At 48.0% G+C, this 12266-nt stretch overlaps 1 protein-coding gene across 1 annotated transcript in view; it reads right to left on the bottom strand.

Annotated features, from left to right (window-relative positions):
• The window catches only part of Tudor-SN (Staphylococcal nuclease domain-containing protein 1), a 60579-nt gene that overhangs the window by 18298 nt on the left and 30015 nt on the right, over window positions 1-12266 (bottom strand). The window contains exons 9-14 of the mRNA XM_075674493.1: window positions 11771-11989; window positions 9991-10174; window positions 8880-9021; window positions 6373-6671; window positions 4926-5061; window positions 3723-3919 (exon numbers count right to left, since the gene is read on the bottom strand). Of these exons, the coding sequence (XP_075530608.1) occupies window positions 3723-3919; window positions 4926-5061; window positions 6373-6671; window positions 8880-9021; window positions 9991-10174; window positions 11771-11989 (1177 nt within the window). The remainder of the gene's footprint in view (window positions 1-3722; window positions 3920-4925; window positions 5062-6372; window positions 6672-8879; window positions 9022-9990; window positions 10175-11770; window positions 11990-12266) is intronic.

Raw genomic sequence — 12266 nt, 5'->3', positions numbered from 1 at the left:
GCCTCAAGCATAGCTGCCGCAGCTTCCTCCATGTGCCGTAGTACATGTGCTTAGGTTAGTCGACCGTCCGACTTCCCGTTTTTTGCGTTTGCTCTATCAGCATAGAAGTGCCGACTGCAATAACACGCCAAGCTCATCATGATGCCGCGATTAAAAGGAAAGTGGTCATGCGTGTGGAGACAGACAGAAATTGGGCCACATAACGGGCGTTTGGAGTTCCCGAAACTTGTGCGCGGGACTGGCACGAACAAGAGAGCCGTTCTACTCCGGCGGTGGCGGCTGCGTACGGCGCGACACTTATCTTGAAAGAGATCTGAGATGGAGACAGTCTACACATCTAGGTGCATCGCTGTGTTGTTCTTTAGGCCGCATTGAAGCGAGAGGCTGCATAAAGATCACTTCACCCATTCCTGCTATCGCACTTCCTCACTCCAGTGTTATGATAGCGAGTTTCCGCTGTCAATGAGTGATGCGTGTTCATGTTTGCTTGTGCACGCGTGACCCACACCATGCTCGTTAATTTAGTTACTAAGCTAATGTTAAACATTTTATTTGGCTGATAAAACTGCTTTCCTTACTTTTTGTATAGCAGTCTACTAATTTGCTATCGCAATCGATGCTTCGGCTTTGGGACGAAAATGCTACCTTTTTTATTCATTGCAGCTTTAGTGCATTGGGAGTAAATCTTCATTTTTCCAAATGAGAGAAAGGTGTATTTTTGTATGAAAGAATGAGGTGCACGATAATGTAAAGGACTGTCCTTTTTTAGGTCATGGCAAACGGGTGCGCGTTATAACCGAAAGCATGTTAGAATAGAGTAAATACGGTAAGTGAGTTTGAAGCTGCTGCTAGGCCATTACAGCATCAAACGAAAACAACACACTTTTGTCATATGAAGTGAATAAATACTGCATGTTTCTTGCCCTTTCATCGCACTCTCTCGGAGTGTCGCTTTTGACAGGTAAGTGGGTAATCTCACGCTATTTCAGTTCAGCAGTACTAATGTTTAGTACAGTCAAACCTCGATATATCTAATTATTGCCTATATCGAACAATTTCTATATCAGCTGAAAAATCGCACGCATTTAAATTTTTTTTTTTTTTCGAACTGGGTCAGACGTAACATGGATATATCAAACTCCACCACCCCAGACTAGGTGTGCTCTATTGAGAGGTGGTGAGCTTTCCTGCAACACCCTCAAAGATAGCTAGCGGTGGCGCAATGGGTGCTCCCGACTGCAGTGCTCTATAGCTGCACACATCGATTGCGCCAAGGGCGCCATTTGAACGTACAGTCGCCGACCGTTTATTCGGACCTCACGGGGACTGCGGAAATGTCCGAATAAACAGGTGTCCGAAAAAGCAGATTAAGAAAAAAAAATGAAATCCTCTATTTCCACGCACTTATTCGGGCTCGGCAGTAGGCTTGAAGAAATCGTGAATGCGCCGTTGCATGCGTGGCCTGCTCACAGCGTCGTGCGCGAAGAAACAAATCAGCTGCTGGATTGTCTTGACATGGCTTACTAGCCGGAAACCGGAACCGCTGCAGAGCCACTCTATCGAACCAGGCAGAAACGATGATGAGCGGGGATATCCAGTAGCGCCACTTCGTGAGGCAGCAAGGAAGCTCCGTTCAAAACAAAAATGGCGTTCAGCAAGTCCAAGGAGGTGATATAAAAACTTGAGCAAGTCGAACCATGCACCGGTCAGAGTCGGTGCATGGGGCTCTCGACCGAGTTGGCTCAAGGAGTGTCCGAAAAATCACACGAGAGGTTGCAAGGTGTCCTAACTTTCGGCAGTTGTTATACATTATGGTCTATGGGGAGAATGGCGGTGCCGCGGAGCTGACCGAATAATCGGGCATGTCCGAATTTTTGGAGTCCGGAAAATCGGTCGGCGACTGTAGCAGCCTACGCACGTGGCGGCTTGGCTAGTTCGACGTCAATGATGCATTGCATTTGCCACACTGAATCCTCCTCGGTGCCATGTTCTGTACCTGCTGCACCTCGCAAGGACTGGCACTTTGCGTTCACAATGACGCGCGACAGCCTGCGCTCACTGGGCTCACTCATAGACGCCTTGGCAAACGCCACTTAATACTTTGTTATTGACAGTGTTTCAAAATATTTCAATTTACGGACATAGAGATTGCAGCAGAAGCAGCAGCCAAATGAAGACACTGCCGAGGTTGATCCCGAAAGCGCTGATATTGCCCCGCTCCCAACTTAAACTGAGGCTGTAGCTGCTTTGGCCCTTCTACGCCACTACTGCGGCGCCATAGAAGGCACCGGCCTATCGCTCGTGGATTGTTTAGACTAAGGATGTGGCTGCCAATAAGAAGCAGGCTACACTGCTGCAGTACTTTCAGCCAAATAAATAAGCACTTTGTGTGAAGCTTCAAGTGAGTATTTAGTGCGCCGCGATTGCGGTGCGATTGGGGATCGTTGTTCGGAGTGCACGTTTGGTTGCGCAGCGTGCGATTGCCCTAGGCAGCGCCGACTTCACACAGCGGACGAAGTTGGCGAGGCCTAGGCCAACGCCTCCTATAGAGCTGTTGCCTAGGCTAATTGCGTGTGGCGCAATCGACCGCGCACTCCCGGCTGACAAAGTTGGCGCGGCCTAGGCAACCGAATACACGCTCTGAACAACGATCCCCAATTGCGCCCTTGGTTTATTCATTGATTTGCATCTGTTTTTTTATGCGTTTTTTAGGTTGTGGTGGTCTCACGGTCGCACAGCAGCAGCCAGCCACCCTTTCCCCTTTTGACTCGATGAAATATTATCGCGGAGTGTGCGGGAAAGTGAAGTGGTGCGAGAGTGTGCAACAGAGCCGTAGAGGCTGTACGAACACAAAAATAATGCGAGTTATTGCTTGTTCTTTAGGGACGCATCACTTGCTTCTTTCAGCTGATTTCCAGCTGCGCTCGCGTCCCGCACTACAACGTGATTTTCTATACCGAATTCTGGCTATACGAACTTTTTCGCGATCACCGCGCTGTTCGATACATGGAGGTTTGACTGCACATACTTTTTCCAAGCTTCGGCCAACTACTGTTGAACAAGGTTTCACTGTGCTGGTCTCAACGTAACCAGGGCATTACATTAAAAGATCCAATGTCTCCTTCCTGTCTGTCTTGCCACAACTGTGGCATTACACTCGCTGTTTCGAAGATGAGGCTCATCAGGTGAGTCAAGGCAAAGTGATTGGGTGAAATCGTTTTGAGTCGTGTAAAAAATACCTTGTAGTGTACACTTTCTGCTATGGTGATCCCTGTGTGTCATGGAAAACTGCCCTTGTGGTCGAAATGTGTTTACAGTATGGCATTGAGGGCTTCATTGATGATGCTGTGCCGATGAGGGGCCGACCAGCAGTCCATACTGTGAGCTCGTGCGACTTGAGAAGAAGGATGTCGGTAAATGCAAACTACCTTTATTCTTCCTACTTGCATTTCAGCAACGGTTCATCTGTACACCGTTTACATAGATATGATTTTCTATTCTTGTCAGTTGATGAGCTGTACTATAGTTTCCATGAGCAGAAAGTTTGCATGACTCATAGGCGTCATTATGCAGAGATGTACCGCATTTTTCTGATTCTAGGCATCCCCCTTCACTTTGGGCATCGCGATCACAAAAAAAAGGGGGTGCTTAGAATCGAGCAAGTACGGTACTCCTGCAATATCAGAAACAAATGGATGAGAGGAAGGAGAAACACGACTCACGTTCCCGTAGTCGATGAAGAAAATCTCCACCGAACCGCTGGGCTGGACTTTCTCGACGCGTGCCCTGTACCACTGCTGGTCCTCTGAGAACCTGGCGGCACACACCTCACCCTTCTTGGGCGTGTAGGCGCCCGACACGGGTGGATGCTCAGCCAACTCCTGGCGCAACAGCTTGGTCATCTCCTCCAGCTTCGGGCCTGAAAGGGGAAGGTCAGTCAATTGGGTTTGCTTTCCTGATGGTGTGTGGGGTTTGATGGCCAAAAAGGGCCAGCTTTGCCTCGAAGCCAAAACTAGTGAAGCCTATTACTGAAGTACTATAGTGCCAAACAGACGACACAAGAAGAAGAGACACGGACGAGCGCTTCTTGTGTCGTCTGTTTGGCGCTATAGTACTTCAGTAATATGCACCAACTAGCCCAACAAAAAGTTCTGCTAGTGAAGCCTAGTCAATCTAGTAATCGCCGTTCGTGCCCAATCTGCTGAACCAGGTAAGTAACTCAGTCGTAAAGGCTGTATTTGTGACCTGCGCCATTTGTCGTGAGAGTTTCGTTCTGCTCCTGTCATTCCCATTCATGGCCGGCTGATCCTGCCGATAACGCGGGTGTAGTGTCGCTCTGAACCCTGACGAAGTGCGAAAAGCGTCAAAAGGCGTGCTAGAAAATCTTGGCCACAGGCTGCCTAGGCCTAAAGCAGACGTATCTGCACACAGCCGTGCATTGATGAACTTGGGCCATCGGAAGATCACTTTCGGAGATACTTTCACCTTCACAATATTTCGTGCGACCATAGCAGCAGACATGCTGACTGGCGGCAGCGTTTCCACCCTTCGGTAAGATATGGTGCTTTGCCCTGTGCCAAGAACACCGTTGCTCGTTGATGCCGATGCACTTTGCGCTAATCATATGACAGATGGTATGCTTCGAACCATGCCCGACAGTTGTCGCTCGTACTCGACGATGCATTGCACCAGTAAGTGAAATTGAAGGCATCCCCAAAAGTGACCATATGAGAATACAGCAAATTCTTTTCTTCGCCACTTCTGGAATAAAGGTACACATTTTCTGGGGAATGCGAAATTTCGAACTCTCAATTATTTGGACGTTCTGGTGGTGCCCATCGAGCCCGAATTATCGGTTGGAGACTGTATACACATCAAAGCAGCAAAAGCCAGACACCACGGTGTGAATCGGCAGGAGTGCTCACCGTCATCGAAGAATTGGACGTAAAAGGAGAGGTCCGGCTTCACTTCTGTGACCAGCACATTGCGGTAGTTGCCCTTGCGGTCGGTGATCACCTCCTGAGGCTTGGTGTCTTCAGTCTCTTCATAGTCCTCCCAGATCTGCACACCGTAATAGGTCAGGACAGAATTTTTTTTAAGAATCTTTATTCTTTGAGTTACACGCTGAAAGCATTCATTGCAAAACATTTTGCAAAACATTCATTTAGCAGATTTTGCTAGTCAAAGAAAATAGCTTCTGCATGGTTTGAGGAACTAAAGAAGACCAAGTTTTTCCTCTGTCTACCCTACAACAAAAGCTGCGAGATCTTGAAGCTAAGTTGACACTCAGAACAATGTTCTTACGGAATTCTGCTTTAAAGCCCCAAAACTATTGCAGAAGCCACTGATACCTTATTAGTGAAACCTGAGAAACAAGTTTTTCGCAAGCTTCTCTGGAAAATGAAACAAAAGAAGCTTGCATAAAGCTCGAACCAAACTAAACACACGAAAAGGTGCCTCTATTTGGAATAAGCATGTAAAATTCCATCTACCTAAGGCTTTTGAGCGCCATCCAAATACTGATTTTTAAGGATTTTTTTTCTCTAAGACTCAACCTTCCCTTTTAAAAAAGCCTGTTTCACCAGCTGTGATTCCGCGACATGAAACATTCGGATCAAGGTGTCGCACTGCTACCGCAAACAGTTTATGTTTCGCACATCTTCCAACTTCAAGTGTCTGCTAACGCAGCGAACGCCCCTCCTAGCAGCGAAGAGAGTTAACGTGCACGTGAACACGCACGTCACAAAACACTGCAATGCTGCTGTTGGGCAAACGTATTACTACTGCGAAAATTTTTACTGTGTCCAGATTCCATCGCTCGCCAGCATAACTGGTTTCTGCAGAGGGAACCGGAGAGATGTCGCAGCTTCAAGCACTCTGACTACCTCAACGCTGCACACAACACATCTTTGTTTATCTCGTGCCTGACTGAGTACAGACTCATAAAATCCTTGGTAGGGTAAAGTTTTCCGTGGTATGGCAGAGTTTCCTACTAAAGTTACCTAAGGAAACTCCGGCCCCAGTGCCTGCGGCAGCTCCAAGCATGGCAGATGAGGGTTGGTACACAGATTTGACTAATCTTTGTACTTCTGGCATCAAACGGCTTTGTGATCTTGTAACTTGATTACCTTCAACAAAATATTGCACTGTGGATGCAACCATTCACAGTAAACTATAATTTCCACGCTAGCTGAACAATTGCAGCATTTAGAGCTTCAAGTAATTTTGTAGAAAGCCATGTTTAGTCAAATTTCAGCTGTTATCGCGTCTGTTACCAAAGTGCAATAAAGTCTACAGATACCAGAAGGCAGTGGCCCTAGACATTTTGGACGACGGCGTCACATTGAGAGGAGCTGGCATCGAGTTACTGGCCTTGAGCCGCTGCTGCTTGGCCTGCTCTTCCGCCAGCTGGAGGGCCCGGTAGTGGACCGACCGCTCCGCCGTGAAGTGGACCGTGGCGAGCCCTTCCTTGACCAGCGCCACCGACAGATTGACGCCCTCGACGGTGAGCCAGCCAATGAAGTTGCCCGCCTTGTCGATGCCGTCGGCCACAACCTCGACCTCGCGCTGTAGGCACAGCGACTTGGTGAACTGCAGGGCCTCCTCGCCAAACTTCTCGCCGGGAATGGTCTGGCCAGCCTGTTGGCGGCCCGCCCGGGGGCAGGAGATGCCTGCGAGGAGGAGACCACGCTATCTTTTCCACGAGACTTTAGCTGGGAGGCTTCCACAGTACTGCAGTCTCTTTATTCACCATGTTTGCTCTAACGCGCCGTCGACTGAAACATGCACCCAGACTTTCCTACCGAGAAAAAAAGAATGAAAAAGAAAAACATAATACCCTTGACTGTTCCTGACCAGATTTTTGAGGACAAGAACGACAAGGACTTCATCTTCATTTGGGAAAATGCGATTTAGAATTCTGCAGCCCAGTGATGACAAACTTGGGATGCTCGCAGGAGCTTACAGAACCAGTAAAATAGCAAAGCTTGGCCGTTCAAACTGAAAGAGGGCAATTTAGATGGGGGGGTGAGTTAGATATTAGCACCGCATATTGCTATCTTGGTTTCATGCTCAATTCTAATGCACGTCACATCTTCAGGCAAAAAAAGGAATGCGTTACAATAGAGCAATATGTTGCCTTCTGTGCCCAATGATAAACATAATTCAACAAGGCACTAAAGAGAAACGCTAAACCAATGTAGACCAATAGAGCACTTTCAATACTCAATTTTCATTATTTTACAATTAAAAGTTGATTGCTAAGTAGCTCAAGCTTCTTTTATCTGAGTTGCACACCAGAACTCCCCCCATTGATGCATCAGTGCGATGTTCAATTCAATTTATTCTTTCTTTTTTCATCATCGAAAGATACACAACCTCTGTCTAGACCCACACCAAGAGGCTAGTAGGGGGTCAAGTACCGTATTTACTCGCATAATGATCGCACCCCTGAATTTTGTTGTAAAAATTTTTTTTCTTTCCCGTGTAATGATCGCACCCTGAACTTGTTGCAGCGATATGTCGTGTGCCAAGTCTAGCTAATGATGATCACGCTTACCACTTGTCGAATGCTGTCACATGCTACACAGATGACTCTTGGGAAGACATATCAAGCGGTCTGCACACACCAAACATTCTTAACCAGATGTGCCATTTCATTCCTTTCATCACTTTCCGCACTTCCATGAAAAAATTGCCTTGCCTTGGCTTTATTACTTGTACGCTTCATAATGGTTTTGGCCAAGAACAACGACAAAAAAGGCGCCTTTCGATTCTTCTCGTCTGCACTCGTGGGCACGCAACAAATCGACGAGCGGCAATGATAGTGGCCACGTTTGCACTGATGCGTTAGAAGTGTACCCTATTCATACGCCGACGCTTGTAATGCAGCTAAGATATTCACCCACCCTTAGCGGAAACGTGCCGTATTAGGATAGCAGTGAAGACAAATGCCGCAGTTTCCGCAGCATGCCCACCATGTGTTTCTATGTCACTGGCAGCCAAGCGCGCCCATCTCTCTTTCTGCCCCCCGTCAAAGTGGACATGGCTATGTTATTGTCGCAAACATGCCGATATTAACTATATTATTCATCACTGATACGGAAGAAACTGTTTCAATGTGCGTAATGTACCCACGAGAAGAAAAATAATCACTTTCGGCGCATTTTGCTGCTCCGCCGGTCGCCATTTTTGTTTTGGTGTACCGCACTGACAGCGGCAGCCGCCTGCTTGTTGACCCGTTGTCATCCCACAGCAAACGCGGCATGAAAAAAGAAAATGTTTCTTTTCGCGGGAAATTTAACCCGCGCAATCATTGCACCCCTGAATTTGCGTCAATTTTTTTGACAGAAAAGTGCAATCATTATGCGAGTAAATACGGTAATACTTCGCTACAGACTATGCTTCAAAATGCTTCGATTGAAAGACGTGGAGATCGCAGGGGAAGTAGCAGCCAAATGAAGACTCTGCGAAGGTTGATCCCGTAATCGCCCCCCATATTGCCCTGCTCCCAACTTCAACTGGGGCTGTAGCTGGCTTGGCCCTTCTACGTCGCTACTGCAGCGCAATAGAGGGCACCGGCCTATTGCTTGTGGACCATTTAGACCATGTTGAGGACTATTGTGTTTAAGCATGCGGCTGCCAATAAGAAGCAGGCTACAGTGCTGCAGTACTTTGAGCCAATTAAATAAATACTTCGTGCGAAGCTTCAAGTTAGTATTTACTGCGCCACGATTAGTTTATTGATTGATTTGTACGAGTTCTTTACGAGTTTCTTACATGATTTTATGTATCGAATTGTGGCTATATTGAATTATTTCACAATCACTGCGCTGTTTGACAGAGCAGCTGCGCGCAACTTGCGAAGGTGCGGCACTCACCGGCCAGCAGGAAGGTGGCGAGGCAGTTCTCTCGGGGAATGTAGAGCCGGAGCCGCGACCCGCTGGCCACGAACTCCACCACCGCCTCCATCTTGCCCGCCCTCTGGAGGAACGGCAGGAACTGCTTGGACTTGGCCAAGTCCTGAAACACAGGCCCGGGCGAGAGAGTTTGGTTATTTGACTCGCTTCCAACTGTCTGAGGACACTGCGGGAAGGAGTGGGGAATTGCGTGCACCTGTGCAGCAGAAAATAAAACGACTTCGTCGTCAATTGCCAAAACTAACAAAAGACGTCGTGAGAGGCAGCCCTGAAGCTTTTGATGTCGGCGGTGGAGGCGGTTTCCTGACAATCCTGGTTTTCGGGATCAAAGAATTGTTACGCGCATCAATTCAGCGAAGTGGCCCACAAGCTTTAGAGTTACGGCCTCAGCACAATGCTACATTACACGGGAGGAAAAAGAAAGACATTTAGAACTGATTATAGTAGATCTTGTGGAACAACGAAAGGCAAGAGCATTCACATCACAATTAGAGGTCAGGTAAGGCGAGCGTGGGCTTCCTGGCTGAAACACTGGCATGACAACAGTAAGTTGATCAAATAAAATGAGCAGTGGAATTCTGGATGGATTCAAAAACAGCAAATAGTGTTATATGATTAGGGTCCTATATACGTATCACATGCATTTGCCTTATGCAGTGCACAGTATGCAGCTGCTTGTATGAACAGTGTGCCTTTCAAACAGGCTTACTTACTAGTTCCTAACGCACACCCTAGATCTAGAAAAATCAACAAAAAAAGAACTGCAACGGAGACGAGCTATCAATTGTTGGCATTGAAGACTAGACTTCGAGTGAAATAGAAGGTTTAACAGAAATGCATGGATGGCCCAGAGCTGGTTGAGCGGTGCATGTTTTGCCACGGCAGCGGGGCAATCGGCAGTGTTCATATACCACCACATCCTGAAGCTTCTCTGACACAGTTTGTCCGTTTTTCCCTTCGACTATTTGAATTGGTACACATGAGAACAAATTCAAGGTTCGTACACACTACCCCCCCAACCCCCCCCCCCCCCTTCCCCAACAAAAAACAAGCAGCGCTAGGGAGAGCGTACCCCAGCCAGGTCGACAACCCTGTGGACAGAGGCGTCCTTCTTGGAGTGCAGTCCTCGTGCTGACTTCTGCGCCTTCATCTCAGCGGCCAGCAGGTCGTTGTAGTGTGCTGAGCGTTGGTCGTCATCCTGCCGGTACCGGACCACGGTGGCCAGCCCCTTGCCTACTAGTGCTTCCGCAACATTGCTGTGTGGAAGAGAAGCCGCACATTAAATGGGCACCGAAGAAGAACAACACTAAATCAGTTTAGAAGTGATAAACATTGGTGGGTTCACGTGAAGGGTGAACGAAGCACCGACAGCGACCGCAAGGTTTAGCGTTGCCTTTGAACTAGTCGGATGGCATTCCCACTACTATATGCAGGGGCGCCGAAATTTCTGGCATCTAGGTAATCGACCGAGACATGTGGAGACTTCAGATGAGCTTGAGATAGGCATATCTTATATTTTGAATTATTGAGATGCAGTAGGCTTTCGTTAGGTCAGTTTTTCAGTTAATTTGATCCCAGCCAGAGGTCCCGGCCAGTGCCCACGCATTTGTGCCCACGAAAGTTGTGGGCCAGTGCCCACAACGTTCGTCATTTCGATGCTAAAATTAACCTTGAGGTTTCATTTTCTGCCATTATCGGGAAGCGAGCATTGGCCAGCGTGGACAGTTCCAGGTTCCTCGCAGTGTGCAAGCACACAGCGATATTTCACAACTCGCACCATTCGTGCACTGTGCTACCGTGCATGAATACGTCAGGAACAAGTCCTCCTTTTAATTCAAACTTCTTTTAGTTCAAACAAATTTTCGGGCCCCTTCAAGTTCGAATTATTGAGATTCGACTGCTGTCATTTCTATGTTAGTTTCTTCACTTTAGACACACAAAATGTGGACGCGCATTTGATTGAGGAGTGGTAAGAATCGGGGGAACTACTGCCAGATGAATCTGCGATATGTTTGGTGTTCGTTCTGCATCTTGTTCACTTCAACCCGCAGGATAATTCGATCAATTTCGTTGATCGAAAGTTAACTGTGTCGAACTATTTCACGATCACCTTCGAGTTCAAACACGGGGGTCTAACCCTTACACAAATGTGGCCCTCACCTGTGAATACTGAAACAAGTTTAGTTTGTTCCGAGAGTTGTTTGGCTCTAACTCCGTCCTGTCTTCAGTTAGTTCCGCGGCTATTCTTTTGTCCACTTTTTTTAGTGTCCGTGTAATGTGTACTCGACTAGCCCTGGGAGTGCTAGCCAACACTGCCCACGGCAATTGCGGCAGACACGGAACACCCTTTCAAGCACAGGTGTCGTGCGTTACGTGAACTTAAGAGCAGACGCTGGCCAACAAACCCTCGTACACTACCCTATGGCATCAAGGCTGCCAAATTCAAGGCCCCTCAGTTTGCAAAGAGCGAGAAGAAATGGGCGGAACCGAGGTGCTACACATATGTGGGCCACAATTACCCAAAATGACAGATAATGAAGCCAGAGAAAGCATAGGAGAAGTTAACCATTGCGATTAATCGAAATATGTAGAAATAATAAGGTAAAGAGATATGAAAGTGGACGAAGAGACTTGCTGCAGGAGGGGACTAAACACCCCTCTACATTACGCACGTGGTGCTCCACCGATTCAGCTACAGTGGTTCCATTTGCCTATGTCACTTTCTTGAGTGTTTCTTTACAAGACTGGCTCTGGGGAGTGTGAGCCAGCACTGTCCACAGCCAAGAGGTGGTGAATGTGGAACAACCTTTTAAAAAGTGCAGGAGTCGCGCAGCGGATGAAATTGCACTCACATCCCGCCAATTGTGACCGTGCAGCAGGTCTTCTCGGGGAAGGAATTGGACGCCGGCTGCTTGTAGTCAATGCAGACCTGCACCTGCTTGCCAATGAGTTTCTTGCGGAGGAACTCCCGTGCCTCGTACATGAACGGGATGTCGTAGAGGGGCCGGAAGTTGCGCTCCTTGCCGCCTCCGCCACCGCCCGACGCCGGTTCCTTGGGCTCCTCGGGACGTCTGTGGCCAAGAAGAAAAAGAAAAGGGGTATGACGTCATAACAGAAAGTGTAGATTCCCGCGAGATCGACTGACAATTCGTGGATGATGGGGGACAGTGGTAGGTCCTCTTAAAATACAAGTCCGGTGATTTGACCTAGGTCGCATCACTCGCTTGAGCTCGCATCACACTGGCAGACCACTCCAAGCATGCGCGTCAAAATCTGGCACTGCTAGGTCTCGGCGCCGTCACACAACACGCCGCAACGACAGCATCGCGCCCGATACAAAATGCGCCC

The sequence above is a fragment of the Dermacentor variabilis genome, chromosome 11, assembly GCF_050947875.1.
Source record: "Dermacentor variabilis isolate Ectoservices chromosome 11, ASM5094787v1, whole genome shotgun sequence".
NCBI classification, from domain to species: domain Eukaryota; kingdom Metazoa; phylum Arthropoda; class Arachnida; order Ixodida; family Ixodidae; genus Dermacentor; species Dermacentor variabilis.
The sequence above is the reverse complement of the archived record's forward strand: the minus strand, read 5'-3'. Positions and strand labels throughout refer to the sequence as shown.